The sequence below is a fragment of the Typopeltis vanoorti genome, chromosome 12, assembly GCF_054136105.1.
Source record: "Typopeltis vanoorti isolate ZY-2024b chromosome 12, IOZ_Tvanoo_1.0, whole genome shotgun sequence".
NCBI lineage: Eukaryota > Metazoa > Arthropoda > Arachnida > Uropygi > Thelyphonidae > Typopeltis > Typopeltis vanoorti.
Genome location: NC_143560.1, coordinates 138,236,575 through 138,264,372, shown reverse-complemented (window position 1 = coordinate 138,264,372; position 27,798 = coordinate 138,236,575). Strand labels below are relative to the sequence as shown.

Genomic DNA, 27,798 nt, shown 5'->3' with positions numbered 1-27,798 from the left:
AACAATGAGGGATTTATTATCCCCTTAACTTAATTTATGTATCTGTTAAAACGAGTGCATGATAGTATTGCACCTTGATAGAATCATTGTTCAGTTTGTATACCTGTTCTACTATAGTTGGAAACTGTTTTTTTACATGAATTTGTTACCTGTTTGACAAGTAATTCCTGAACCAGGAGTGTCGTTTTCCGCTAATTCTAATAGAGCATAATTTATCCAGTAACATTTGATGGTCTTGAGTACTTTTTTTTAAAAATCTAACAGAGCTTTTTATATTGTGTCCGTCATATCCTATAGCAGACTCTGTAGCATGTAAAGAAATGATCCACATTTTGCGTCATATTTACCCGGCTTGTAGAGATGTGTAATTACTGCTGTTTTTGATGTTCTAGGGCTAGTACCCTTAACCGAGTAGGGCATTCATGAGCAACTAAAGTACCAGATATATAGGATATGTTAACGTGATGTTGTCTCTCTATGGGCTAAATTTAGGGTTTAGTTGGAATAGAGAGAGCATCTTTAAGTTCGGGTTTGGGGACGGATGGAAAGAATGTAGTTTCCTGCTGACTGTGGTAGGTTGGTACCAAGGAATAATCGAAGTGATGTTCAGTAACGTAATGTTGTGTACAAAGTTTTCGTTGAAGAATTCTGTAGATATGTGTTTTTACCGAAATTTTTGGCCATGAAGTCTTGTATGATTGTTTTCGTTTTCTGTTAAACAATTGTTGAGTGCCACCCATGATTGTTTTATATTGCCACTGTCTGCTGAAATTTTTTGGAAGATATAGTTTCTTTTGGCGGAGCGTAAGAGAGCAGATTTATTTTGACCAATCCGAAACACTTCGAAAAATGGCAGAGAGTGATAAAGGAGTTGGACTTTAAAAAAAAAAAACATTATATAGAAAGAAAGCATAGGAAAAAATGTAGCTGATCATGTTATGTATATTGTCATGAAAATCGCAGACAGTACACTCGGGTCTCTTTTTATGCGGATTTGAAGTTCTGCGGTGCACGCCCACAGATACGAGACCTTTCGACATTTCTGCGCATGTCAACAGAAGGAGAATCCATTCCGATAATAGGGTAATCCAGCGTTTCCCAAACTTTTCCTACGATGGAAAACACTTCACAAATCCTGAAATTTTCATGGAACACCTTGGTTATTTTGTAATGTATTCATTAATAATTAATTGTTAATTTAGCTGATTTTTATTATTAATTAATAATTGATCATTAATTAATAATTAATAATTAAGTATATTCGGCCCAATGGAGAAAAAAAACACCCAAAGAAAAGAAATTTATTTGGAAATAAAAATTGCAATTTTGGATCGCTTAGCAAAAGGAAAGGGATCGACAGTGATTGGTAAACATTTCAATTTAGGCGAATCTACTCTAAGAGCAATTAAAAAGAATGAAGTCGCGATAAGAAAATCTGCCATTTCTGGCACAAAACAAGTTAAAAGCCAAATTATCATCGGAATCAAGAGATGCTTTATTAGAAAACAAGGAACGAGCGCTCATAATTTGGATTGACGAATTAACTCAAAGAATTCCTATAAGTGGTTATTTAATTAAACAAAAAGCTCTTCGTTTTTTATGAACAAATGAAGCAATTGGAGCCATCTACTTCCGCTTCCTAGGCTGATAAAGAATTTTCGGCTAGCAAAGAATGGCTAACTGGGTTTTTAAAAAGGAATGCACTTCATACGTAAAGATTACAGGCGAGGCTGGAGCAGCAGGCAAAAATTTTCAAGAGAAGTTAGCCAAAATTATTGAAGATGGGTATTGTCCCGATCTGGTATTTAACGCGGACGAAACAAGATTGTTCTGGAAGAAAATGCCTAGTCGAACTTACATCGCAAAGTCTGAGAAAAAAGCAAGTGGGTTTAAAGCAATGCATCAGAAAATCGAATGTTGAAACCCCTACTAGTAAATCGATCTCTAAGACCACGTGCTCTAAAAGGCAAAGATGCAAAATAGCTACGGGTACGTTGGAGGCTAATACAAAGGCCTGGTAACAACTGCTGTATTTACTGAATGGTTCAATAATTGCTTTGTACCCGAAGTGGAAACATATATATGAAGCAAAAAGCTCTCGATTTTAAAGTTATATTAATTGTTGACAATGTACCAAGTCATCCGCATTTGGAACATCCAAATGTGCAGGTAGAAAAACAGGTAGTGTTTTTCCACACAATACAACAAGCATTATTCAGCCATTAGATCAAGGCATAATTGCTACTTTCAAAAAATATTACACTAAGCACACGTTTCAATTTATATTGGATAAACTAGAAAATGAATCACTAACAGTAAGTAACTGACATTTGGAAAAAAAAAATTCTCTTTTGGACTGCTTAAATCATGTTGCATCTGCTATCGCCGAAATAAGACCACAAACGTGAAATGCCTGCTGGAAAGCAGCTTGGCCTGGATGTGTTGCAAACAGTGCAACCATGCGAACAACTACATTATCAGCCGAAATCATTACTTTGGCACAGGAAATTGGTGGAGAAGGTTTTGATACATTTAGCCAGAACGATGTAGATGAGTTGCTTGTAGATAATGCCTTAAGTGACGATGATATTATTGGATATCGAATAACTTTAGATATTCGATATGCTAGTTCAAAAAACAAACCAGGCTAAAAGTATACAATACATTAGCCTTACCGGTCTTAATGTATGGAAGCGAAATCTGGGCAATAAAACAAAAAGACAAACAAAGATTAACAACAGCAGAAATGAAGTTTATGAGAAAAACTGCAAAGTATTTGATCACAAAAGAAACGAAGAAATTATGAAAGAATTAAACCAAGAACCAGTAATAGAAAAAATTAAAAAATATAAACATAAATGGATGGAACACGTTCAAAGAATGAAAACAGAAAGATTACCAAAACAAGCCTTAAAGTACAAGCCATTAGGAAAAAGAAAACCAGGACGTCCTCTTAAACGATTCAACGATGACTTTAAGGCCGGAACAGGCCATGCTAGGCCTAAATCCTTGATACGCATGATGATGATGAATAACTTTAGATATCGTCGAAGATCCAGAAAACGATAGTAAAGCGGAAGAAAAACCTGTCCCCCTCACTGCAAATATAATTCCAGAAGGTCTTGAACTGTGCAGTAAATTGGAAAATCATTTTCTTGTTAATGACACAAATTCTGAACGAGCCTTTAAATTACAACGTGAGCTGAACAGCTGTATGTCTGGATAGCGGGAGCTGTATAAAAATTAGTGAAATCATCATCGTAAAGTTTAATCACTGATTACATTGTCAGAAGAAAAAAAAATCAGCACAGAACGAGGCTGAAGCTAATTCTGTTTGTGAAGAACCATTACCATACAGATCTGATGCGCTGACTCTTCTAGTGATGAAAGTGATTTTGCACCAGTTTGCAAACGTTGCCGAATATTGTCTAATAGCGATGATAATTCCGATGAAAAAATGTAAAAAAAAAAAATGTTACTTTTCAATAAAATTAAATGAATAAAGCTTTAAAACACACTTCGGCATTCTTATTTTTCTGAATTTTCATAAACTTTTTTTATGCGATTTTAGGTTTAATTCATTGTTTCGGTTTTATGCGGTTTTAGGAAAGTATGGAACATATCCCTAATTTTTCAACGTAAGTTACGTCTTTTTTGTGCGATTTTCTGTGGAATGCATCTACCACATAAAAAGAGACCCGACTGTACATGTGGAGTACAGTTTTAAATGTTCATATGAAGCATTAATAATTAATACTAAGATTAACTACGGAATTTGTTTTCGCGTGTCCATCCTTACCTTCAGTAAGAATTTCCCCATGCAGCATTTTCGGAATCTTCTTCTAACGGCCAGTAAAGAAAGATAAACAACTCGTGTACCAGGAAGTCTGCAAAATAGATCGCAGGATAATAAGTTGCATATTATATATATATATATATATATATATATATATCGCATAGTAAGAGGATTACTTCTCAATTAGATACATGCATAACAAATATTGAAAATTTTTTCTACAAGGGGTGAGAAATCGAACCATACACCGATTGGAGCATTGGCGCACCCAAGGAGGGGGGGAAAGAGGTCCCCCCAAAAAACAAAGAAAAAGGAAATAAAAAAACACTAGAAAAATTTCAAAAAATCTTTTCCTAATTAAAATTAATTTTTTTAAAAAAATTATGTTGTGTCGTGTCTTCTATTTCTATGCTACTTATGAATTAACGGTCATATAAGGTGGGAATACCCTATAGCGCTCTGGAATCCTGGTCGCTGTGAACGCAAGGTGAACGAAGTAGTGCTCGGGCGGTACTTCGTTTGCCTGAGCTGAGCCAGAGGAGATCACGGGTATCATGTATTGGCGATCACTGCAGATGCTCAGTCATAGCTCGTATGCAATGCGTAGTGTGTATTCTCAAACTGTCTACTCAACTCTCCCCCCCCCCCAAGATTAAATCCTGAGTGCGCCACTGGATTGGAGAGTATTCCTTCCAGAAGTATCCTTAATTTAAAGCACATGTCACAGCTAACTGACTTCCTTCTTAAAATAAGAAAACCTTTATCAGGTTTCTTCAAAATTATAAAAGAATGTTTACTGGTCCGTATTTTCACTTATCTTAATACACCACAAATAAACTGCTTGGAAAGAACTCAACAGACATCACTAGGGGCATGGTGCATTGTTCCATGTAACGAGTCACGTGTTTGTAACCGTGCACGTGTAGTCAGTGCACCTATATCGGAATGAAATGGCTGCCAGAAGGGAACTAACGGAGTTTGAAAGCGGTGTTGCGATAGGATGGCAAACCGCAGGCTTATCTGTTCGGCAAATTGGACTATCCGAGGTTAGCAGTCGGTGATACCATACTGAGATGGAAGCGCAGGAGTCAAATGCAAGTGCACTTCTCACCACCCTCACCCAATGTGACCGTAGAGTGCCGAAGAGTAGAATAAAAAACCGCCATTCGCCGGCCGATAAGTTAAATGCGGAGTTCCGGCATCGAGTGGAACACGAATCTGCACAAAAACATCAGCTTTCACGTTGTGTAACATGAGAACCAACTCGCACTTTTATGGAAAAAAATAATTTTATAAATTATCTCATTTGAAAAAAAGATTGAAGTTCATACACTTCATGTATGAGGAAAATAATTCCAAAAATCATAAAACAGCTTTCGAACACTGTTTGGATGCGCAGGCCAGTCATAACCGGAGTATAACACATGATGCCGGTCCCAAGCCCAGGTAAATAAGTGAGGGTTGAGCGAAGGGCTAGCAAAGTTTGCGTAAAAAAATGCTCTGCTATGAAAACCAGGACCAAAATGAAATACTAAATGAAAAACTGTTGGAAATGACATCCCCTAGCAAAAGCTCTTATGGAGAAACTAAGGAATTGAGGGATACAAAAAGAAAATTCGGACAAGACACAAAAACCAAAAGATAAACTATTTGGAGCCAAAAACCAATACCAACTGGGTGATGTTGGAACGTGAGGATGAAACATTGAAAGCAGCCAAGGAAAGGAAAGACTACAAAATTGAAATATTGGGAATAAGCCAGGCAAGGTGGAATGAATGGGATTGATCCAGTTGAGTTCAGGAGAAACAATAGTATATATATAAACAAAGATGAGGATAGTACACGTGCAAAAGGAGTGGCAATAGTGATATCTAGTAAAGCAAGAGCTGCAATGATAGAATGGCAACCAATTAACTCAAGATTCTGTTAAGTGACAATTATAAATATATATGTGCCAACAAATAATGCAGTTGAAAAATAACAATATGAATTTCATGATATATTACAAAAAACAATAGATATAGTAATGGGGGAATCTAAATGCTAAAATAAGAAATGATCGTAGAGGTCGAGAAATAATGAGAAAAGAAGGTTCAGGAAATATGAATGAAAACGGAGAACTGTTCCTGGATTTCTACATGGCGAATGAATTAGTAAAAGGAGGATCCATCTTTAAGCATAAAAATATACATGAAGTAACATGGAGAGCATCACATGGAAAATCGCATAACCAAATTGATGATATAATGACACAGAAAAAAAAATTAGAGGATCTCTTATGAATGCGAGATCAATGAGAGGAGCAGATGCTTTTAAGGCCATTTTTTTAAGTAACAGGAAAAATTAAAATAAGATTAATGCCCATAAAGAAAGTAATAAGCAAAAATAGAATGTATAACATAAACGAAACTAAAAATATGGAAATTAAAAGAAAATATGTAGTAGAGATTAAAAATGGATATGAAGTTCTTACTGAGACCTAACAGAACGAACATGAATTCAGAAGTTTAGAAGAAATATGGAGAGGTATTAAAAACATACACCGTGAAGCCACAGAGAAAAGAAAATAGTAGGATTGCATAGAAAAAAAGAAAGAATGGATATAAATTAAGTGGATATTAAATCCAACACCATTTCAAAGCCGATTAGAGATTAAAGAAAAAAATAGTAAAAAATAGGCATCAAAGAAGGGGGGAGGAAATACACAAAGCACTAAACGAATCATGTAAAAATGGAAAAGCAGCTGGTATACCAAATGAACTATTATGAACAGATATAGATATAATCGTAAATATCCTCTGTCCATTTCATAACCAAATATGGATGCACTAGGAATAGCCAGATGACGGGAATGATATGTTGCTGATCAAAATACCACTAAAAAAGGAGATTGAACTGCAATAATTGGAATTAAACACAAAAAGTAAAATACTAACAAGAATAATATTAGAAAGAATTAATAAAAAAAAAATTAAAACCACCCATGCTTCCCTTCACCCCTATTTGTTTCAAGTAGGAGTGAGGGAAACCGTTTTTGTTTATTTTTCGTCATGGCAACAGTTTAATAGTTCGAATGCACTTCATAAAAGTTGACATCTTTGTCGCAGCATCTTGCAGATCAACATAAACTGCTGGATAATTTAAAGGGTCTTGGAGAGGTTTTGCGAATCGAAGTCTCAACCTAATGAAAGGAGTAAATACTATTTTAGTTTTATGTTCTCGTATAAACATTTTAAAACTAAGCATTTTAGCTATTTTTATGAAAATAGCGAATATAGGGAAGAGTAATGAAGTGTTTTATGTCTCCATGACTGAAGGTGCATCGAGTAGGTTGGTGTGTAAGAATTCTTGAGGGTTGCGATTATTTTAGCCATTTAGTAAAAACGTGTTTCGCAAAAGAAGTTTCTTTGGCTGCTTCTTCCCCACCAGTAATCATACTATGGAATCTTGGTGATACTGTAGAAATGACGCCCACTGTTTTCGACCTGCAATGATGAGAAGAGTGGAACTACAGACAATCGAAAATACACATCTGAATATCATCACACTGTACGGTATGCAAATAGTTTTTAAAACAGGTACAGCAATGTACATTTAAACAAAGCACTGCAGTCCTTCTTATTCAGAAATTCGACTCGCTCATGAACAGTAATTTCTGTTTTGGTTTAGGTTCAAGACGCTGCCTGATGAATGATTTATGTTTTATTATAAGAACATGATTACAGGCACAACGATTCATTGGTAATGAATCGTTTTTTTGATGCCGTATATTCGGCATGAAACGCTTTGATTCCGATCTTTGAGTTTCTTATTCGGCTTTGAAATAATGTGGGATTTAATATGCCCTTAATTTAAATAAAAAACGATTCATTTTATCAACAGAAGCTACACATCAGAGAAAGACATATCATTGATAAATAGAGAGGAATACCTGTAATTTTTATTGAACGTAGCAGAAGCTAAAAGTCTGTTTTCTACACCAACGTGGGTAGACTGGAGGGAGTATCCCTGGCTGGCATTTCTTTTTTCTTGCTTCCTTTTCATCACGGCTTTCAAGAAAGTTTCCAAGCCTCTTGTAAAGTCTTCTTGATTTTCATTTCCTTCTTCTCCTTCGCTATTAAAAATGAATAAATTAATTATTATCAGTCATTATTGCCATAAACGTTTTATTATTATTATAGCAGTGAAGAAATACAATCTAGCCACCGGATCTCAAACAGAATAAAATATCACCCTACACACATCAGGAAAAACGATTTGCCTGATGAGGCAAAAGAAGAAAAAAGCGACATCAAATATAAATTGTTCTTGGAAAGTAAGTCTGTGTATGTGAACGATGATTTAACATAATACACCCTCTGTCCAAAAAGAATCCGAACCTTACGAAAATAGAAGAAACTCACTCTGGCTCCACCTGTTGTATCTTTTTGTTGTCGAAAGAGACAACCTTCATTAGTGTTGTATCAACTGTTTATGAAATTTGTTTCATTAGAAGCCGAGTTATAATGACAAGAGTGACAGTGTGTTTTGAAAAGGTCGGTCGTCACAATATTCATGCCGTACGCGACGAATTCTCGCTATCAATCGCTTCAAAACTTCGAGATAAAACTCACCATTGACCGTTTGGCCAGGCGGAACGAATTCTTTGTGGATAATGCTCTTGGAATCGTAGAACCAAATCAGCATTGCCTTTACTTTTGACTTCTCCAAGCGACTTTTTTTCCGGATGCCCCCTCTTCTGGTGGACTCCACTCAGCACTCTGTTTTGGGCTCATACTCAAAACAATACGTTTCGTCGCCAGTAACAATCGTTTCAAGGAAGTTTGAGTCCTTACGAGCGGTTTTAATGAAGTCCTTGCAGTGTTCAATTCGATATATTTTTTGGTCGTCGGTCAACTTGTGGGAAACAAATTGCAAATTCAATTTACGAAGGCCCAAATTCTCGGTCACAATGTTGTGCACAGTTGATTTTCGAATCTCCAATTCATCTTCAATCAATCTCACGGACGATTTCGGGTTTTCTTTGATGAAATCAGGCACTTATTGGATGTTAACTTCGCTCAGTCCAGTTTTTGGACGGCCCAGCTTTTCGTCGTCCTCAAGCGTCACCACTTTGAAATCGATTAAACCATTCGTAAACGTGAGTACGGGATAAGCATTCATCACCGTATGCTTTTTGAAGTATTTGATGCGTTTCGGTAAACCTTTTACCAAGTTTAACACAAAAGTCAATCGCAGCTCTCTGTTAAAAACTCATTTCCGACCGTTCGTCAAAACATAGTATCACTCTTGGCACTATAACTCGGCTTCTCATGAAACAAATGTCATAAACAGTTGATACAACACTAATGAAGGTTGCCGTTTTCGACAACAAAAAGATACAACACTAGGCTCTTCTATTTTCGGAAAGTTCGGTTTCTTTTTAAACAGAGGGTGTATTTCCGAAATCTGCTTTATCTTCTGGGGAGAAAAAATTAGATAAAAGACTACTAATACCTATGGTGCAAAAACTCAAAAATACACACGACGAAAATACATCACGAATAACAGTCAACACTAACGGAAGAGATCTGAATTGTAAACAGTTCTTGATTGTTAATACAAATATTCTTCAAATTTGTCAATGTAAGAAGAAATTAATCATTAAAAACTAAGTACGTCTTACTGGAATTTGATGACTGGAAAAAAAATTATGTATTCAAATGTATTCATGATTTACGTATATTAATATATATTGCTTATGTATATTAATGTGTAATACGCCGTATTACACATTAATATGCGTAGTGTAAGATTACTGCGGCATATCTCAGTGAACACAAAGGTTATTCACAGAATCTTCCCTAACCGACGAAGAGCTGTGTAACAAATAGCTTCGAAATGTTCAGCGATTGTCGTGAAGAAAGAAAAGGGGGTGGGATGAGTGTTTACATTAAACAAAAACGCACAGCAAGTCAGCTGAAAATGAAATTTCAGACATCAAAAATATATTCCTACAGCTGGAGAATAGCATCGACGGACACAGTTGAATACTGAACTCCATTTAGGCCACCAGATGAAAATTCTGAGGAACTAGAAACCTGGGTAATAAAACAAACAGCCTATAACTATAGCAGGAGACACAAACATTAACACCCTAAAGACCGAATCAAGCATAAGCACACCTCACTTAGATATACTGACCAACCTTTGGCTTAACAGGAACCATTTTATCTCATACTAGAGAGGAAATGATGAATGAAAACATAGCACAATCATGTATACAGACCATATTAACGTCCGTGTTAGAGAAAACAGACTTTTATTTGCAAGTATTAAAGCAAAACTAGCAGACCACTACTTCACATCTTTACACATCCCAGTTCTGGAGAAACAAAACTCCAGCTCCTTACATCAAACCACTTCAAGTAATAGACGACGGCATTGTTGATAAAGAAATTAAAAAACCCCATGACATCTTATAATGCAATCCGATAATCTGGAAGAATTGTATAATTCTTTTGTTGAACGATGCGTCGTACATACAGGAAAGCAGGGATTCATCTCCATGGCTAAACGACGATAGACTACCTAAATTATACAAAGAAGACCATTTGTGGCACCAGCTTAAAGGAAATCCCTTTTAAGGATTTCTTTTAAGCTGGTGCCAAAAAACAGCAGCGATAACTCCACTGCGTGATAAAGGGAAAACTGGATGAAATTAATAATTACAGGCCAATATCCTCCCTGCAATAATAAAGAAAAAATCATTGAAAGAATATTTAATGATTAATCTACATTGAAGTAACTACATATCTAGAGAAATTCAATATAATATCCAACACTCAATACGGATTTCGTAAAAATAAAGGAACTGACATCTTAGATGATCGCTGTGACATAATCAATTCAGCTCTGAACAAAAACGAATTGCACCACCTCTTGACTTCTCTATGGCTTTCGACACCATACTGCACACAATTGTTTAAAATAAAAAAAAAACTCGAAACTACAGGCATAAGAGGAAAACTCCATAACTGGTTCGAAAACATTCTGAAAAAAACCCCCAAGACTACAAAAATAAATCGGAGTAATAGAACTGAGATTAATTGCGGTATTCCTCAAGGGATAATTTTATTGCCATGCATTTTCAATATAGTTGTAAATGATCTATTCAATCTACAATTATACAGTCACATCGTCCGCTCGGTTAATCTAGTGGCTTTGCGCTTCGCAACCATATGCCTGGGGAAGTGTCCTAGGTTCGATTCCCGTCGCCGACGTGAGGAGCTTAAGGATCTCCTCACCCATAGCCAAGTTAAGCGGTCTTGGGCGTGGACAGCAGGGTTTTCCCCCAGTTTATCTGGGGGTTTTCATCCTGCAAGCAGGCAAACCGCCCCCGTGAACACACACGGATCGCCACCCATAAATATTTAACCCCCATGAGGGGGCTCAACTCGCCCCAATAGGGACGGGGAAGAAAAAGGGAGGAAACTCCATATGAATAAATAAAAACAGTCACATCTGTCAGAACGCAGATGGCACGCTACTCATATCCAGACACAAAGACCCATCAACACGCTTATAACATTTACAATCAGACTTCAACATAATCACCGATTAGCCCATGCGTAATTCTGTTGTAATAAACAGCAAAAAATCTCAACTCATCCTATTCAGAAACTCCCGGATTGGCTATAGATCTTTCACACATATCACTGAAATGTCATATCTCGCATTGTCTCAAGAAAACTAAAACTTGTCCTTACCCTACAAATCCAGGAAGTTACAAACATCAAATTCTTAGGTCTGCACTTTGATTACAACATGCGATGGAACACACATATTAACTATATACACAAAAAAAAAAAAAACTACTCATATTATTGTATAAAATGCACTACTTACAAGACAATGACTCTAAATACTAGAATAATCATCTACGAATCCTTAGGTGAGTCCATACTGAGAAATGGAATATCTTGCTATGGTTCTGCATCGCAATACTTAATGAAAAAATGAACTCATTACAAAACAGGCTGATGGCAACAACAGGTCAGGGGTCCCAAAATAGTACTCCTCTTTTCCGTCCATGAACACACATCAACAGTCGACTGCTAACTGTAAAAATTCTTAGACATTACACTATCATTTTAAGACATTGCTTTTCCAGAAAACACCGAACAATATTAACAATTCCACATCAGATCAGACCTCCGCACGACAAGTAATTATAATACTGCATATGGAAAATAACCGGTTAATTCTATGCACCAGACTTGTTAAATAAGCTTCCGTACAATAAAAAGGCCTAATTTCATATGCTACCCTATGCAAAAAATTTTGAACTCACTATTACTATGAATTATAATGATGCTTATTTTGAAAAAAAATGAATGTCCTCAGCTTGGTGTGCATAAGTGTATCGGAAATGAAATAATTATAATACCTTAAACATATATCAATACTTTGTACACATGAGAACAATAATTAATAATAGTATTAAGCATATAAAATTTAGGAGTATCTAATATAAAAGTGATTACTATTCCACTCTAACGCATCTAAAACATCTTCATATAAGCCAATTTTCGGTAATAAACGAAATTATGCAGCACATTGCATATCACGAATTCTCATGTAGAAAAATTCCATCCATCCGGAAAACAGACCTGGGAATAAAGGAACCACAACGCTCCTGGAAGATGTAGCAGATCAAACTTTTTATCTAACTCTGTTAGATAAAAACAGACTACATAGTTATTATTGAGCTGTCTTTATTGTTATTATTTCGAGAATTCTACTCCTGCGGTTCACATATTATCGGAGGAAGAACAAGGAGCTGTTCAACATATACGCGCATGATATTAACAAACTTCGCTTACGATGTAATATCTTGTATATTCAGACGACACGGCCACAATGTCATTCATTATGGATATAAACGTAGTCAGCATAAATATGCATTAATATCGTCACTAGCTGGCTAACTGAAAACTACAGAGACATAAATTCTGAAATAACAATGCTAATGACTCAAAAATCAGCAGCCCCAATCTAAAGAAACAAAGGATCTCACTATCCGTCAATTCCCATCCCCCCTCCCCACACAAATCAAAAATCCTATTAAAGCCACAATCATCACTCAGGTGAATGCAACACGATATCTCGGGGTTCATTTCGATGCTAGTCTGAACTGGAATAGCCGTACAAATATTAAATTTATGAAGCATTATGTGAAACCATCTAAAGACATGAAATTACAAAATACTCCTGCGCAGACTTCAAAATCAGGATGTAAACGATAAAATATTAATTAAACGAAAGAAAGTGTAATGTTGTTTATTCGAGTTTAATAATATGCGCGTACGCAAACGGCAGAGCATGGAAAATACTCACCCAGTCCTGGCCGGTTGCCTCATTGATATCGGATATTTTTATTGGCTACAGTGGCTTACGCCACTGAATTGTGTCTCCTTTGAGGGACGAAAATCCATTTTATCAGAAGAAAATTTCCTGTTTCGGTATAAAAGATCTACTTTGAAGTGGTCCATCTAATTAGAAATTAAGAATGGTCATGGTTCGATCTCTTCCCTAAGTCGAAATACACACACACAACGAATATTTACAACATTGAGGAAGTTACTATTGAATTGACTTGTTTTGTCAAACATTAAAAAAAAAAAGATTAACAAGAAGCTTCTAACAGGAATAAAGTTACCCAAATATGGGAAGCAATAAAAAGGCAAAATGGAGATTATATTGAAGACTTGGTAGAACAACAGGAATACAAAGCTTTTGAAATAATCCTCATGCTACATATAAGCAAAATTACTTAAATACATTCAAGTTGCTCATATTTGTAGCATTTGTGTGTCAAAAACACGAAAATAACGCTTTTGTGCACTTTTGCAAAAATTGCATTTTTTCTTGTTTTCTCTTCAAAAAAGCTCGATTTTCCCATGATAATTTTTACGACACGCTACGATAATGTTTTTGTAGCTATATGGCAGTGCTAACTCTCAAACTGTGCAAATAAGAAGTTAATAGGGTAATATGCAAATTATTAAAAAATTCAGCATTAGTTCGATCTCAGCGTCCTCTAACGACACAATGTCGAAACACCGTATAATTCACGTATACTGCTCTGTTCTCTATCAATCCCTGCGTTAAATTACGCTACATAAGCAAAATTACTTAAAAACACTCAAGTTGCTCAAATTTATAGCATTTGTATGTAAGAAAAACAAAAATAATGCGTTTGTGCACTTTACTAAAAATTCCATTTTTTTGTGTTTTCTGTTCAAAAAACCTCGATTTTCCCACACTTTGTCATAGTACACAACGGAAACGTATACGCATGTACATAGGCACAGGCATACACAGCATTTTTTTTTCTTTTTTATACTTATCATTCTTATTGTCAGTTTGGTTTACGTGAGGAAGAAATCCCGTTACTACTTTAAGCAAAGCCGTTCTTGAAGAAAAAAAAGCCGAAGTTAAGAAGCGAATGAAACTTCAACGACGACCATGTCGTCTGTGTTTAATAAAGTCGGAACTGAGCGCTAACGGATTACAAAAGGTATTTTCATTAATGAGCACTGGCAGTAAACGAATTCGTCCTGCATTTGCGATCAGATAGTGACTACCGCATCCCCCCCCCCCTCCATCCGCGATCAACCCCATTCCGAAAATATTAAAAATGGAAAATTCCAGAAATAAACAATTTTTAATTACATCCGCGAAGTGAATATTCGATCCAACATTATTTCAAAGCCGAATGTTCGTAGAAACTATGAAAGTTTCGTAAGTTGACCTGAGAGCTTACAAGAGTACAATCCTCGGCATCTCCGAGTTGCCTTAGCTACTTAAGGCAAGTAGTGCAAGCTAAAGAACTCTGGGATGCCGAGGATTGTACTCTCGTAAGCTCTCAGGTCAACTTACGAAACTTTCATAGTTTCTACGAACATTCGGCTTTGAAATAATGTTGGATCGAATATTCACTTCGCGGATGTAATTTAGATCGCCTAAATGAAGCCGTATTCGTCTTTCTTTTAGTCATAGACAATTCATACGTTTTGAATTGCGTGTAAATTCTGAGTAGTTCTGGTTATCAGATCGACTTGCGCAGCGGTATCGCAGTGCTCGTGTTCAAGTGACTCTTTTACTTTTTACTTCATAATGGCCCCCAATCAGCAAGAGTAGCGATGCTGGCAATTCGGATATGCAAAGTGCTTCCTTTTAAGCGAAAAAGGTGAAAGTTCTCGGCTGCATAAAACAAAAAATAAATAATAATAACGCATGCTGAGGTTGCTAAGATTCCGTTTACACAACTTTCATTGCAGTACATTGTTAAAATTGTTAAGATTTTATTATTAGTTATTGTTGTTAATCTCTCACCGTAGTGCCTAATTTACAAATTCACCTTTATCGCAGGTATGTATGTATAGGAAAAACCATAGTATATGTAGGGTTCGGTACTATCCGCGGGTGTCTTGGAACGTATCCCCCGCGGATAAGGGGACACTACTGTAATCGCAAACGCAAGACGGAAACGTAAAGAAATCATCCCAACTGGAGGCCTGCGGTTTTAAAACTATGAGCGAAATTTTTTGCATCATCTCAAGAAGAGTGCAGCTGACGAATTTAAAGGAAGGATTAGACCCGAACCACAAGCGCCTCTTATTACCTCTCCATTCCTCTCTCGTCGCCAGAGTCATCGCTAAAGATATCGGAAAAGGGAGAGTCTGCAGGACCGTCCGATTCTTCCTTGTGACTATCGCTGAATGAAGGAACTCGACTCGCCACGAACTTGTTCCTCGGATTACCGTTGGACGCTTTTTCCACCAGGTCATCTTGCTGGCTCTTTCTGCAAATAGAAAGAATACAGAAATATTAAAGAGCAACAAAATTATTTAATTTAAATACTGCATTGAAAGTACATCAGGATCAGACAGGATTTTTAAGCTCCGGTTGTAACTAAAATCATCTTCGTACTCGGTTAAGTAATTACGCAGGGCGTTTAACTAGATTATAACGTTTCAGAAATGTTTATTTAGAGTAAGACATCAAACGGAGTGCGAAATAAAACAGTCCGTTTGGTACGATGAGCGAAATGAATTCGTTGATGCGTAACGGAAGGTCACTTCGGAGGAGCATTCACAGTTAAAGAATTCAAAGAAACGTATCAGAAAATCCAAGAACAGACAAACCTCTTGAGAACACATGCAAGTCAATAGTAACAGCAAGCAGAAGGACTTCTGTATAAACAAAAGGAATTCACAAACCTTCGTTGAAGTGTCTTCGATTTCTCAAGTGACATCAGTAACTCGGTGACCGGTGAGCAACACGAAGAAAAAACCTTCAGAAAGATTTTTTTTTTTACTGAACGCCATCATTAGGCTGATATGAAGGTGCTTCAACGTTTTCTTTTTTGGCAGAAGTGGTCCTGCTTCGTTTCTAAGTATCGCCTCTTACTTAGAGATCAAGTAAGAGATCAAGAAGTTTTTCTTGATCTCTTACTATCATATTATTTGAACTTTTTATTTTAAGTGATCTTCTCGAAATGTAAAAATTATTTTATTATTATTATTTAATCATTGGACTGCCTGATTAAAGGCAGCTCTACAGGGAAATAAATCAACGTAAATCTTTAGAAATGAAAATAGTCTAAAGGAGGTAAACACGTCCGAAATGCGTCTCGTTTTTATGGGGTAAGGTCAGTAAAAAAAATTATTCAATGCGCTTCCAAAAAGACCAATGCGTCAGTGTGGTAATCTATCCGTGTAATCTGTTAATGGTGTGTGTGTGTGTGTGGCACCCGTTAAAAAACACTGCCATCTATATATTCCAAATATTACTTGTAATTTACTTTTAGTAATCTGCTGGTCTTCGAAAGGAAAGTCAGCGAATTACTTGAAATCGGACAAACGCTAAGCAATCAGATCTCTCGGTTGGACGTTACCAAAGAATACAAAAGTGGTACTTGAATAAAGAAATCTCAAAAATAGTAATTTATTACAGTTAGCGGCGGTCACTAAATCCCCGAAATTTCAGTCAAACAGTCAACACTTCTTTTTTGGTTTAGAAAAGTGTTATTTTCTAAAGAAAATTGCTTAGAAAAAAATATTTTCTAAGCAGCAGTGTTGCTTAGAAAATATTTATGCAAATGACTTTTGATTCTGATTGCAGACGGGGGTTGGAAATGCAGCGGCAATACCAATGCTGACAATGTGAACTGCGGGAGTGGTGTGCGTATTGACCGAAACAGTGATAAGGTGCGCCTGCATTACACTCCACGACATTCGCAACTACGACTGAACAGCGACACCACAACAACGCTTATAAAACGCGACTGCTCCCAGGCTAAACATGCGGATACGCGGGGTCATTATGCTTGCATGGAAGGCTGTGCAGATTCTTGTTCTTCTTCTCAGACATGTTTCTTAGATTGAAATGATTCCACTTGCTTGTCAAGTCGCCTAAGAAACGTGGGCACAGTCTGCCCCATGTTACTTACGTGATCCGTTAATGTCATTCAAATGTAAAAACGTTACTTTTTAAAACGCGCATTGCCAATCACGCGATGCGAGTTTTCACCAAACGGCCGATCACGCGTTATCGCGTGGACGTCGCTAACTAAATAAAAAAAATTGGCTACCACACGAAATTCCAATTTTCAGCTTGGCGATGAAAGTGTTAAAAGCTGATTTCAGTAGCATGAACAGGATATTTAATTTTCAATCCAGCTTTTTTTTTTATTGATATTCAAACACAGCGTTCCTCACATGTATTTTTGCAATTATTATTCACAACTTACAAAGGAAAAAATGATCGAAGTTGCTGCTGAATTTAAATACTTGCCACTGAATTAGAACCCTTTCTGCAGATGAACGTCGCTTAAGCAGAATACATACAACATACTGGTCCTGTGCGTCGCCACGTGTTCTAGGCAACGATTTAAGAACGCTGCTGGTCAGTAATTGTCAATAGTGTTGATCACAATGGGAAAAACGAAGGGTCTTTTGGAGTTCTATAACGGACTCATTTGTGGATGCCCATCTGGTTGGAACTATGACCTTTAAGAAGTAGAGCTGGCTGGTTTCTCAGAAGGTGAGATATCATGGGTGTTTAATCAGTGGAAAAATAACCAAAATTGATTGTTTAAGAGGCATAACTGTGATCCTAAGATAGTCTGTCAGGAACGATATCGCCGTCGTGTGAAAACGCTTGCGCATCACTGACCGACGCATTTAATGGAGGTCATGGGTCAGGAACCCATATCTCACCGAACTATGCGCAGGCAGTTGAAACCGATCGGAGTTGCCATTTGCGCACCTAGACGTAAAATAAAAGTTTCTAATTCAGCGGCCATTATCTGTATGAACAGGAAAATAATTATACGAAAATAATTAAATTATATAGAAGATGTCATTTCCAACATCTTCCATATAATTTATCCTGTCCTAGAAATACTGGATTTTTGTTATTTGATTAATATGAAAAAAAAATGAGAATGTGAAAGCAGAGCATCTCAAATTACTTGTTTTCTCTCGCTCATGCGTACGCACACACACACAAGGAAGAAAACATTTAAAATACGTACTTTTCGGAAAATCTTGGAGTGCGTGGTCTCCATTCCTCCTGCGCATGACTGGCGTTGTTGCTCTCCTCGGGGGAAGATTTCGACGCACTCGAACTGGTGCTCATGTGCATATCGTCTCGGTTCCTAAGCACATCTGGGGGATGGTGAAGGTCTGCCTTTTTGTTTTCCCTGTGTAGCTGATTTGTAAGAGGGTTGTTGTTGATTTCTGCAACGATGATCGGTAATCTCAATAATCACAGGCGGGATTAATATAATAAACTCTAACAATAAATAATTTTTTTTTTTGTTTTTCCTTTCCCCATAAGAATAATCATACTTCTTATGAGACGCAGTTTTTCTTATGGGATTTTGAATCTAGTAATTCAAAACAGCCATTATTTCTCTCGTCTGGGTACTTATGAAACTTGCGCAGGAGAATTAGTTTAGCATTATTAGAAGAGATCCGTTTCTTTAAATCACAATCATCGAATATGCGGCGAGAATAAAACGGAATTCAATTTAGTTACTGCAACAGTATGTCTATTGCATCCCGATTGTTTTTATAAAAAGAGCACCACTCTACACTTTCGTGATATCCATCTTATACATTCATATATTACTTTATATTATGGCCGGTTTATTAGTTTTGCGAGATACTTTTCATGGACTCAATTCGTATCAAAGTGACTTAAAGCTAATATGCCAACCAAACAGAACCAGTAATTGAAAAAATTAAAAAAATATAAATATAAATGGATGGAACACGTTCAAAGAATGAAAACAGAAAGATTACCAAAACAAGCCTTAAAGTACAAGCCATTAGGAAAAAGAAAACCAGGACGTCCTCTTAAACGATTCAACGATGACTTCTAAGGCCGGAACAGGCCATACTAGGCCTAAATCCTTGATACGTATGATGATGACAGAATGTGTTTGGTGGAAGGGGGTTCACTCGCTCCGTTTCGGTAGTGTATACGACCGTCATTCAGTGTGCATGAATCTCTTTGCCTTCATTACCTTACTGGGCTATTTGGTTCGTCAGCAGCATACAGTATTCGAGAAACATTGGGTACTTTTTTGCAAAATAGTGAAAGTGTGAACTTTGCCTGACCAAGGATGCTGACAGGGAGATGCCATTGTGTGCGTGCGTGCGTGATGCTCCCAATCAGAGAAATCCAATGGAAAGTAATGCCATCACCTTCAGGAGATGTTAGATTCACTGAGTAAAGTATAAAGGTAAATTTTGGTGTTTGAAGCTGTTTCTTAAAAAAAAAAGTCATTATCATATTGCACGTGTTTATAGGGAAATGCGCTGTTGTTGTTCTGTAGTCCAGCAACATATTACTAGTCTAGTTTTTCACATATTGTGTAAAATAAAGATATTTACGTTTTAAGCAAAAAATTGTAATGAGTGCCAAAAGAAATAGATGATAAAAGCTATAATCGCTAACGATGTCATTTGTTAATGCCATGTGATCCAAAAGGCACAAACTCATCATGTAATTTTTTTTGTTTGTTTTGTTGTGTCCTATTTTAATCAATAAAATAAAATGCGCAACACTTCCGTGCCAAAACGCATATCCCCATAGTGCAATTTTCACGCTTAGTGAAATGCAACATTGAACAATAAACAAATGAAATTATCGGGTGCTTAAGTGTCAAAGATGTATAACTGAGAGGAGATCTCCACATAGCCTTTAAAAGAATGCGGAGAACCGACCAGGGCTTCTGACCTAATGTCCAATCAACACCTTCGTGGTGCTCCCTGTTGGGTATCTACCTGGATACTAAATGAACGAGGATGGGCTGCCAATTTGGGATTTAACCGACCAAATTATATTCTTATTGGCTTAAACCACATTAAAAACGATGGTACAACATGACAGAATTTCATGCCAGCTGGGGCGTCGCCCAATTAAACAAGGTCACGGTTGTTTTCGTTAAGGGACCTAGGCGAATTGCGAAAAGTCGACTACTGGAACAAATCCCAGAACACGTCCCAACTCAACTGCGTTCATGATTGGTACTATTAACATAAGAAGCGATCAATGGAAAAGAAAAAAAAAAAAAGGAAAGGAAAAAAAATGAAAACTAGCAGAAGAATTGGATAAGTACCATATCGACATAATAGATGTGACAAAGAAATAAGACAAAAACAGGTGGGATGTTTCTAATTGACAATTACAAAATGTTCTGTTCTGGCAATAACAATCAGGGAGTGGAAGCAGAAATTCAAATAGTAAATACGAGGCTAATCTTGTTGAATGGCAGGCAGTATCAAGTAGAGTGATGTGGGAAAATATAATGATAAACAGAACAATGAGACTAATTTATGCATAATCTGATCCCACAGAAGGTGCTAACTAAGAAAGAAACGGAACAATTTTTTTAAGGCATTAGAAAAGGTGGCTGGCTCAAGTTGGTCCTGGTTGGAGATCTAAACAGGAGAGTAGGAAATGGTTACAGACTTATGAAAATGTTTTGGGAAAATTTGGAGAAAAGTGCAAAGCTAATAATAATGGTCAATGTTTGCCGGATTTTTGTTCAAATCATTAGTTACTACTAATACTATTTTCCAATAAAACGTGCATAAATTCACATGGAAAGAAGATGCAAGAAACAAGAAAAGTCTCATTGACTGTTATAGTTCATAGCGATATTCTCCAAGTGGTTCAGGACAACAAAGTGTACAGAGGATTTGAAAGAGGAAGTGATCGCAATTTAGATTTGAGCAGGATAAAATTGAATTTCATATTGAAAAGAAGATTATGTAGCGAAGTGAACTGTAGACTGAAATACAGAAACATAGTTTAAGAAAAAAAATGGAAAAGTTTGAAAACAAAAACCAAACCTTGGAGATTCAGTGGCAAGTCCGTCAGAAAGATGTCAAAATATTCTGGAGGCTATTGAAAAAGCTTAGAAAGGGACGAAAAAAGTACATGAAAACAGAAGATAAAGATATTCTAGGTGTCTTCAGTCATTACTCTGAAAGACTGCTAAATGAAACAAGCAGTGTCAGCATCATGTTAGAAAACTCCCAACAGGATTTCAATCAGGAATACATAGGCATACTTGAAGTAGTAAAAAAGTAATAAAAAAACCTGACATTTGGAAAGGCAGATGGACTAGAAATTCGTCCACAAATGATCAAATGTGGAGGTATAAATGCTCAATACCTGCAGTTACTGCACGCATAATCCAGAAGGCTTGGGCAGATGGTCGAATTCCAGATGATTGGAGTGGGGCTATCATAGTACCATCTATAAAAAGGCAAATAAATTTGAATGTGCGAATTAGACAGATATTTCCATGAGTGTTGCTGGTAAGATTTATGAAAATATACTTAGAAACAACTAAGAAAAAATTGTGGAAGGGAAGCTTGATGAAGAAGCTGGATGTAGCCCAAACAGAGGTTGTCAGGATCATATTTTCACTTTAAGACAAATAATTGAGAATTCTCTGAAATATAATAAGGATTTGTATTTAAGTTTTATCAATCTGGAAAAGGCATATGGGAAGGTGCCAATAGAGAAGCTATTCAAAACGCTACAGTTATATGGTGTTAATGGGGCATTATATCAAGCAATACTTAGTCTTTATTTGAGTTGTAAGTCAGCCGTTAGAATTGAATTGAAGGAAGTACAGGAAGGTGGTTTACTGTTAAATCTGGTGTCAGACAAGGATTTACCTTATCCATTTGTTATTTATTACCTATATGGATGAAAGAAAGTGGTATTAAACTTGATATCAAAATTGGAGATGTTAATCTCAGCTCTTTGCTTGATGCGGATGATGTTAAACACCATCCGCATCAAGTGCTATACTTCTAAATAAATCCGCCAGAAGTCTGCAAGACTCCCTGACTAAATTGAATAACCAAATTTATTACAATTTCATACCAAATTGTAATAAATTTGATATGAAAATCAGCAATAAAACGACAAAGCCAATGAAAACAGGCAGAAACATTGAAAACATCAACTCTATCCTAAATGACGAACCTATATAACAAATAAAACCTTTCTGCTATTCAGGCACAATTTAGTGCCTTCACTATTTAGTGAACATAGTAAATTAAATATGGAAATAGACAATAGAATTAGCAAAAGGTGGTATGGCAGGAAGTCAGCTGAATACATTTATATAGAACAAGAAAAAAAATAAGTCAAAACACTATAGTAGCAGCAGTATACGAAACGGTGTTCAAATCAGATTTAACTTATGGATCTGAGAGCTGGGTTAGTAATAAAACACTAAATGAAATACTGGAGACTTCTGAGAAAGATTAGTGGAGTGAACAGATGGGACGAATGGCAGTATCACACTAAAAATGAGGATATTGGTAAAGATATTGCCATTGTTAGAATTCAGAATGTGTTACCGGAGCTAATGTCAGGTGGTTTGGTCACTTAAACATAATGCAAGATGAAAAATTATGCAAAACAAGTGTTCTCTGTCAGGTTGACAGGAAAAAGATCCAGAGGAAGACCAAGATGCAGATGGATTGATAGAATAAAAAACGCTTTAAAGACAGAAATCTAGGATCCGATAATGTTGGAGTGTTGGCGGATTAATTTGGAGGAAAATTGTTGATCAGAAGTTAGTAATCATGTAACTTTTTCATGTAGTACTGTCATAATTATCTTGTATAACCCCTCCCCCCCTCCAAGTGTACACATACCAGGAATTTGATGATGATATTATCCCATTGGGATAAACAGTCAGAAAACAAATTTATCAGGAACTTTTTTGTGGCTGCTCACTACTTCTGTTTCTTGTGTGTTCAGCAAATTATCGGAAACTTGAGTACAAAGGGACCCACTTGTAAAAAAAAATATGTAAAAAATAAGATTTCCTGTTTAACACACTTTAAAAAAATAACTCCGAACTCGGGAAAATAACTCGGATGTTCTTTGTAACTTGCTATGAAATCGGTTCCAGAGTACAAATTCCCAACCGGCATGAAAGAATCCTTCTGAACCCAGCAAATAATTTTTACTATTTAGATATGTGTGCGTGTTATGCTGTTCATAGTGGGAACTGATTTTTTATCATTATGACGTTTTAAGGAAGATGAGCTTCATCTGTTATGTTTAACAAGAGAGCTTTTTTTTTTCTTTGACCAAACTCTTATTCTAAGCATACGAGATTTAATTAAAGAAAATTCCCACATCAAAATATTCGTTGCATCCACGGAATTCCACATGACAGTTAATTTGGTTTTAGCGAAGCAAAAGCAAGCTCGCATCATCTTGCTTAGCCATTTGTTGCATCGTAATATTGCTGATGTAATTTCGCGTTAAGGAACAAGAAATATTTGATTACTTTTAGATTCGTGTTAACGACGGAGAATCTACGACCTCTTTTACAATTTTAATGAGAGACAGCAAATTAATTCGGAATAAAGTTGTCCGCAGGTAATAATGAAAATATTCCGTGTTACGTACTATCACGGTATCGCGTGACCCTCGAGGGCACGTATCGGCAATTTCATGATGATGAAGCTGCGTATTGCTTCATATAAGCATTCCGTGAATAACGGTTATTCGAAACTAGAAATTCAGAAGTTGTTTACGAAGAACGAATGCGTTCCTGGATGTATTGCATTCTGAATAAATAAAAACGCCTAATTTTGAATACGAATGGAAACGAACTTTCTACGGTTGAATACGACGAGGCTGGCGGGTTTCATTTCGATGCCACTGTTACACCACAGTATGTCTTGGGAGATTTTCATCGCCCAGTATCACCATGATTACTGGACGCTTGAATTAGCTTAAACCTCCCATTCTTTGTTTCTTGGTCAAGTTTTGAGATTTCCTGGACTTAATGAGCTGTAGGTTTACGTCCTTTCGTAAGTAAAACACGAGCAATACAACACGGCACCTTGTGGCGTTGCGTTCAGTTGGCCAAACATCTTAACAGATGCAAGAACACGTGCATTAACACACGTTGTTCTGGCGTCTTTGAAACCGCAACAGGAACGGCCAGAGGTCAAAGGCTTAACTAAACTAACTATTATTGGCAGTTATTAACTATAATGTTACTAAGTCTCATTTAATGAGTCTCCGTAGTTAATTGTAATTAATCGCCTTTAAAAAACATCTGCAGGTTACAAACGAGAACTCCACATTGCGTATAGGTTACGCGGATTTGCACTTTACGAAGTGATTTTTCAAGTGTGGTCGAGTCGGCTCTTGTCAGCGATAAGCAATAGTGCTACTGACCACCTCTTATCACACTGATGTCATTTTGATTTAGTTTTGACTTATTTTTCATATATTTTTTGCGAGCTGCACTCGCAATCATCCCACGTACGGATGGTTCTTCTATGGCATCTATTATGACATCAACTGAACGTAGAGCTATTTTTCACAGACACATTGCAGAAGATTCATACATTGCGCGCGCGTGTGTGTGTGCGTGTGTAGTGGAATAAATTTGGACTACCTTGAGACAAGTCCTTTGCCAGTGTTGATCTAGCCAAGTCTTCCTCTTCATCCCACACGCCTTCTGACAAATATACTCAAATCATTTTTCCGCTGTTGCTACTAACGATCATCGGATCCGATTTATATCCGATTGATGAAATTGCAAGCACTTTTTTTTACAAGTTTTAATTGTAAGAATAAAAGGAAAATCTCTGAATAAAAGCCTTTGGAAGATCAAAGGATTTGAAAGTTTTTGAATTGAGAACTCGCCATTGTTAAATTCTTAAAACTGAAAAGCTGACTGAAGGATTCTTAATTTTATTTAGCCGAAATGGCAATTAGTGAAGAAATCACATTATTAATTTTCTCAACGGGAATAAATGAGCTTCTTCCCAATGTCAATGGCATGCTTAAGATCACAACCGGCGCTAGGGTCTTTGACGCCCGCATGCAATTTCTATCTAAGCTCCCTGAAACGATCCGGGAGCGTGTGGTTCTTTTACGATAATAAAAGTTTAAATTATTTGAGATTTCTTAAATAAATTTTGACAGAACAGCCACACGTTGGTTCGCTAAATGTAACGAACCGGGGGTGTTGACTAGGTAGGATAATCGTTAAAAACCCGAATATTCAAAAAAATTCTCAAAAGTTAAAGCAAAATTTGATAAAGCCACTTCACTTTAATCGTTGAACATAATGATACAGGGATTATAGCCTTCTCACCGACCCGAATTGCTAACAAAATTAAATGAATTTTAATTAAAGTTAAAATTTATTTTCAACTAAAGTTTAAAAAATTCTTGCATTTTATAAGTTACTAAATTCTTAGTAACTTGTGAGAAATTTTTCAATAATATTTATAAGTGGAACTATCTTTTAGGAAAATATATAAAAGAAACTCAAGATAGATGAGAAAATAAGAAAAGAATTCAGAAATAATTAGAACATTTAATAAGTATTCAAAAAATAATATCTTTACAGAATAACAGAAAATAAATTAAATTACATAAATATACTTGAAATTTTTTTAATTAAAATTTTAAGGTTTTTGATTTCATATTCACAAAATTAGAAATAATGGTCTTAATGTCTAATTCCGCACATACATCATTTTCAATAGCTATTAACGCCAAACTAACAGGCCTTTGTTTGTGACATAATTGTTCTTAAGTAGGTTTTAATCAATTTCAACTTGGAAAAGGAACGTTCACCGCTCGCTACACTAAGGTAAGGTTAATAGTATTCTTAAAGCAATTGAAAAGTTAGGGAAAGGTAAATTATTGGACACAATAAAATTAAGAATATCGAAAGGACTTTTTAACATTTAAATTATCCTTCCGAAAAATATCTCGGAAAGTACATAACTCGTCATATAGTTCTATTGCATTTACGTCTTTATTGTCGCCGTCCTTCAAGAGAATCTCTAAATCGTCATAAATTTTTCGTAAATCTTCGTTATTAATTTGTAGTAATCTATACCAGAAATTGAATTTATGTTTTTAGTTGTTCAAAACGTTCTATTAACGAACACATTGCAACGCCTAGAAGTGTATAAAACACATTCATTCTAAATTTATCTTCTGGCGGTTGTGGCGTTTCGTCATGAAGCTCGTAGTCAAATTGTCGTGTCTTCTTTCGTCGTCGAACTTCCGTACCAGTTTTAAATTCCTGTTCTCCATCCTCCTCTTCACTCAGTTATTTTGCCGTTTTTAGAACTTCTTTAAGATTTGTATCTGATCGATACTCTTGTAAGAATATTTTTAAGTTTTCGATAGATTCTGAAGCAAGTGTAATGTTCATATTTTTGTCTTGAAGCATTTTACTCACAGGCTTTATTCTGTTAAGTAAATCATGCCAAATTATAAGAGAACAAATAAATTTGTAGTCCTTCATTTTAGCACATAATGTTTGTGCTTCATGCTGAGTTTCTTTATTAACATTTTCATTATTTAAAATTTCAAAAAGTGCATCATAAATTTCTCCTAACTGATATCGTAGAGGGCGGATTGCATTTTTACTTTCCCATCGCGTTTCTGATGGCTGTTTCAATGTTAATTTTTTTTTACGAACTTTAAAAGGACTGCCCAACGTTTGTAAGAGAATGAAAAGAATTGTATATTTCTTGAATAATTGCAAAGAAACTAATTATATCTGCATTCACTTTGGCTGCATCGTCAATGATTAAATTTAGAGTATGAGCAGCACATGGCACGTAAAAAGCGAGGATTTTTGCTCAAAAACAAATTTTGGAGCCCATATTTGCCCCATTGTCATACCCTTGACCTCGCATGTCTTCAATGGGAATGTTCCATTTTTCCAGTTGTTCCATTATTGTTGCACATAAACCACGTCCTGTGGAAGCTGGTATATCTACAAAACCTAAAACGTTTTCCCTGATCTTGACAATTCCATTGTCACAGGAAACAAAGCGAATAATAATGGTCATTTGTTCTGTTTTACTTGCATCAGGTGTGCAGTCTAAAATTATGGAATAATATTTAGATTTTCGAATTGATAATAAAATTGTATCCCTGATTGCGTTACTTAAAGTTTCCAATATTTCATTTTGACTGTCTTTACTCAAACAGTGTACTCTATTGTTTCGTTGTAGGGCCCTTTTAACATGATTTTCCATAACGGAATCAAACTTCCCAAACAGTTCGACTAATTTTAAAAAATTGCCGTTACTCCTTTCATATAATTTATCAGATGATCCGCGAAAAGCTAAATTTCGACTACCAAGGACTTTTATAATTTCAATCAAGCGTTGTAAAACACTCGTCCAATGTTTCTTTTCCATTTCATACATGCTTCAAGTCTGGAAATCAATAGTAGTTTTTTTTTTTTTTTTTTAATTTTTATCAAGTTCCTTCCATTTTAAAAAATTTTCCTTGCGAGTTAAACTAGTCTCATGTCTATGCAAAGTTGCACTTCCATTTCTCCAATCGTTATAACCTTCTACAAGACTACTTGATTCAGTAGGTGCGAAAAGTTTGCAACAAAAGCT

General features: G+C 36.1%; 1 protein-coding gene across 1 annotated transcript in view; it reads right to left on the bottom strand.

The window, feature by feature from the left end:
* LOC150101251 (uncharacterized) overlaps positions 1-27,798 on the bottom strand; it is a 187,878-nt gene that overhangs the window by 55,038 nt on the left and 105,042 nt on the right. The window contains exons 4-8 of the mRNA XM_090402196.1: positions 21,546-21,619; positions 18,064-18,152; positions 15,465-15,644; positions 7,728-7,910; positions 3,800-3,887 (exon numbers count right to left, since the gene is read on the bottom strand). Of these exons, the coding sequence (XP_090258322.1) occupies positions 3,800-3,887; positions 7,728-7,910; positions 15,465-15,644; positions 18,064-18,152; positions 21,546-21,619 (614 nt within the window). The remainder of the gene's footprint in view (positions 1-3,799; positions 3,888-7,727; positions 7,911-15,464; positions 15,645-18,063; positions 18,153-21,545; positions 21,620-27,798) is intronic.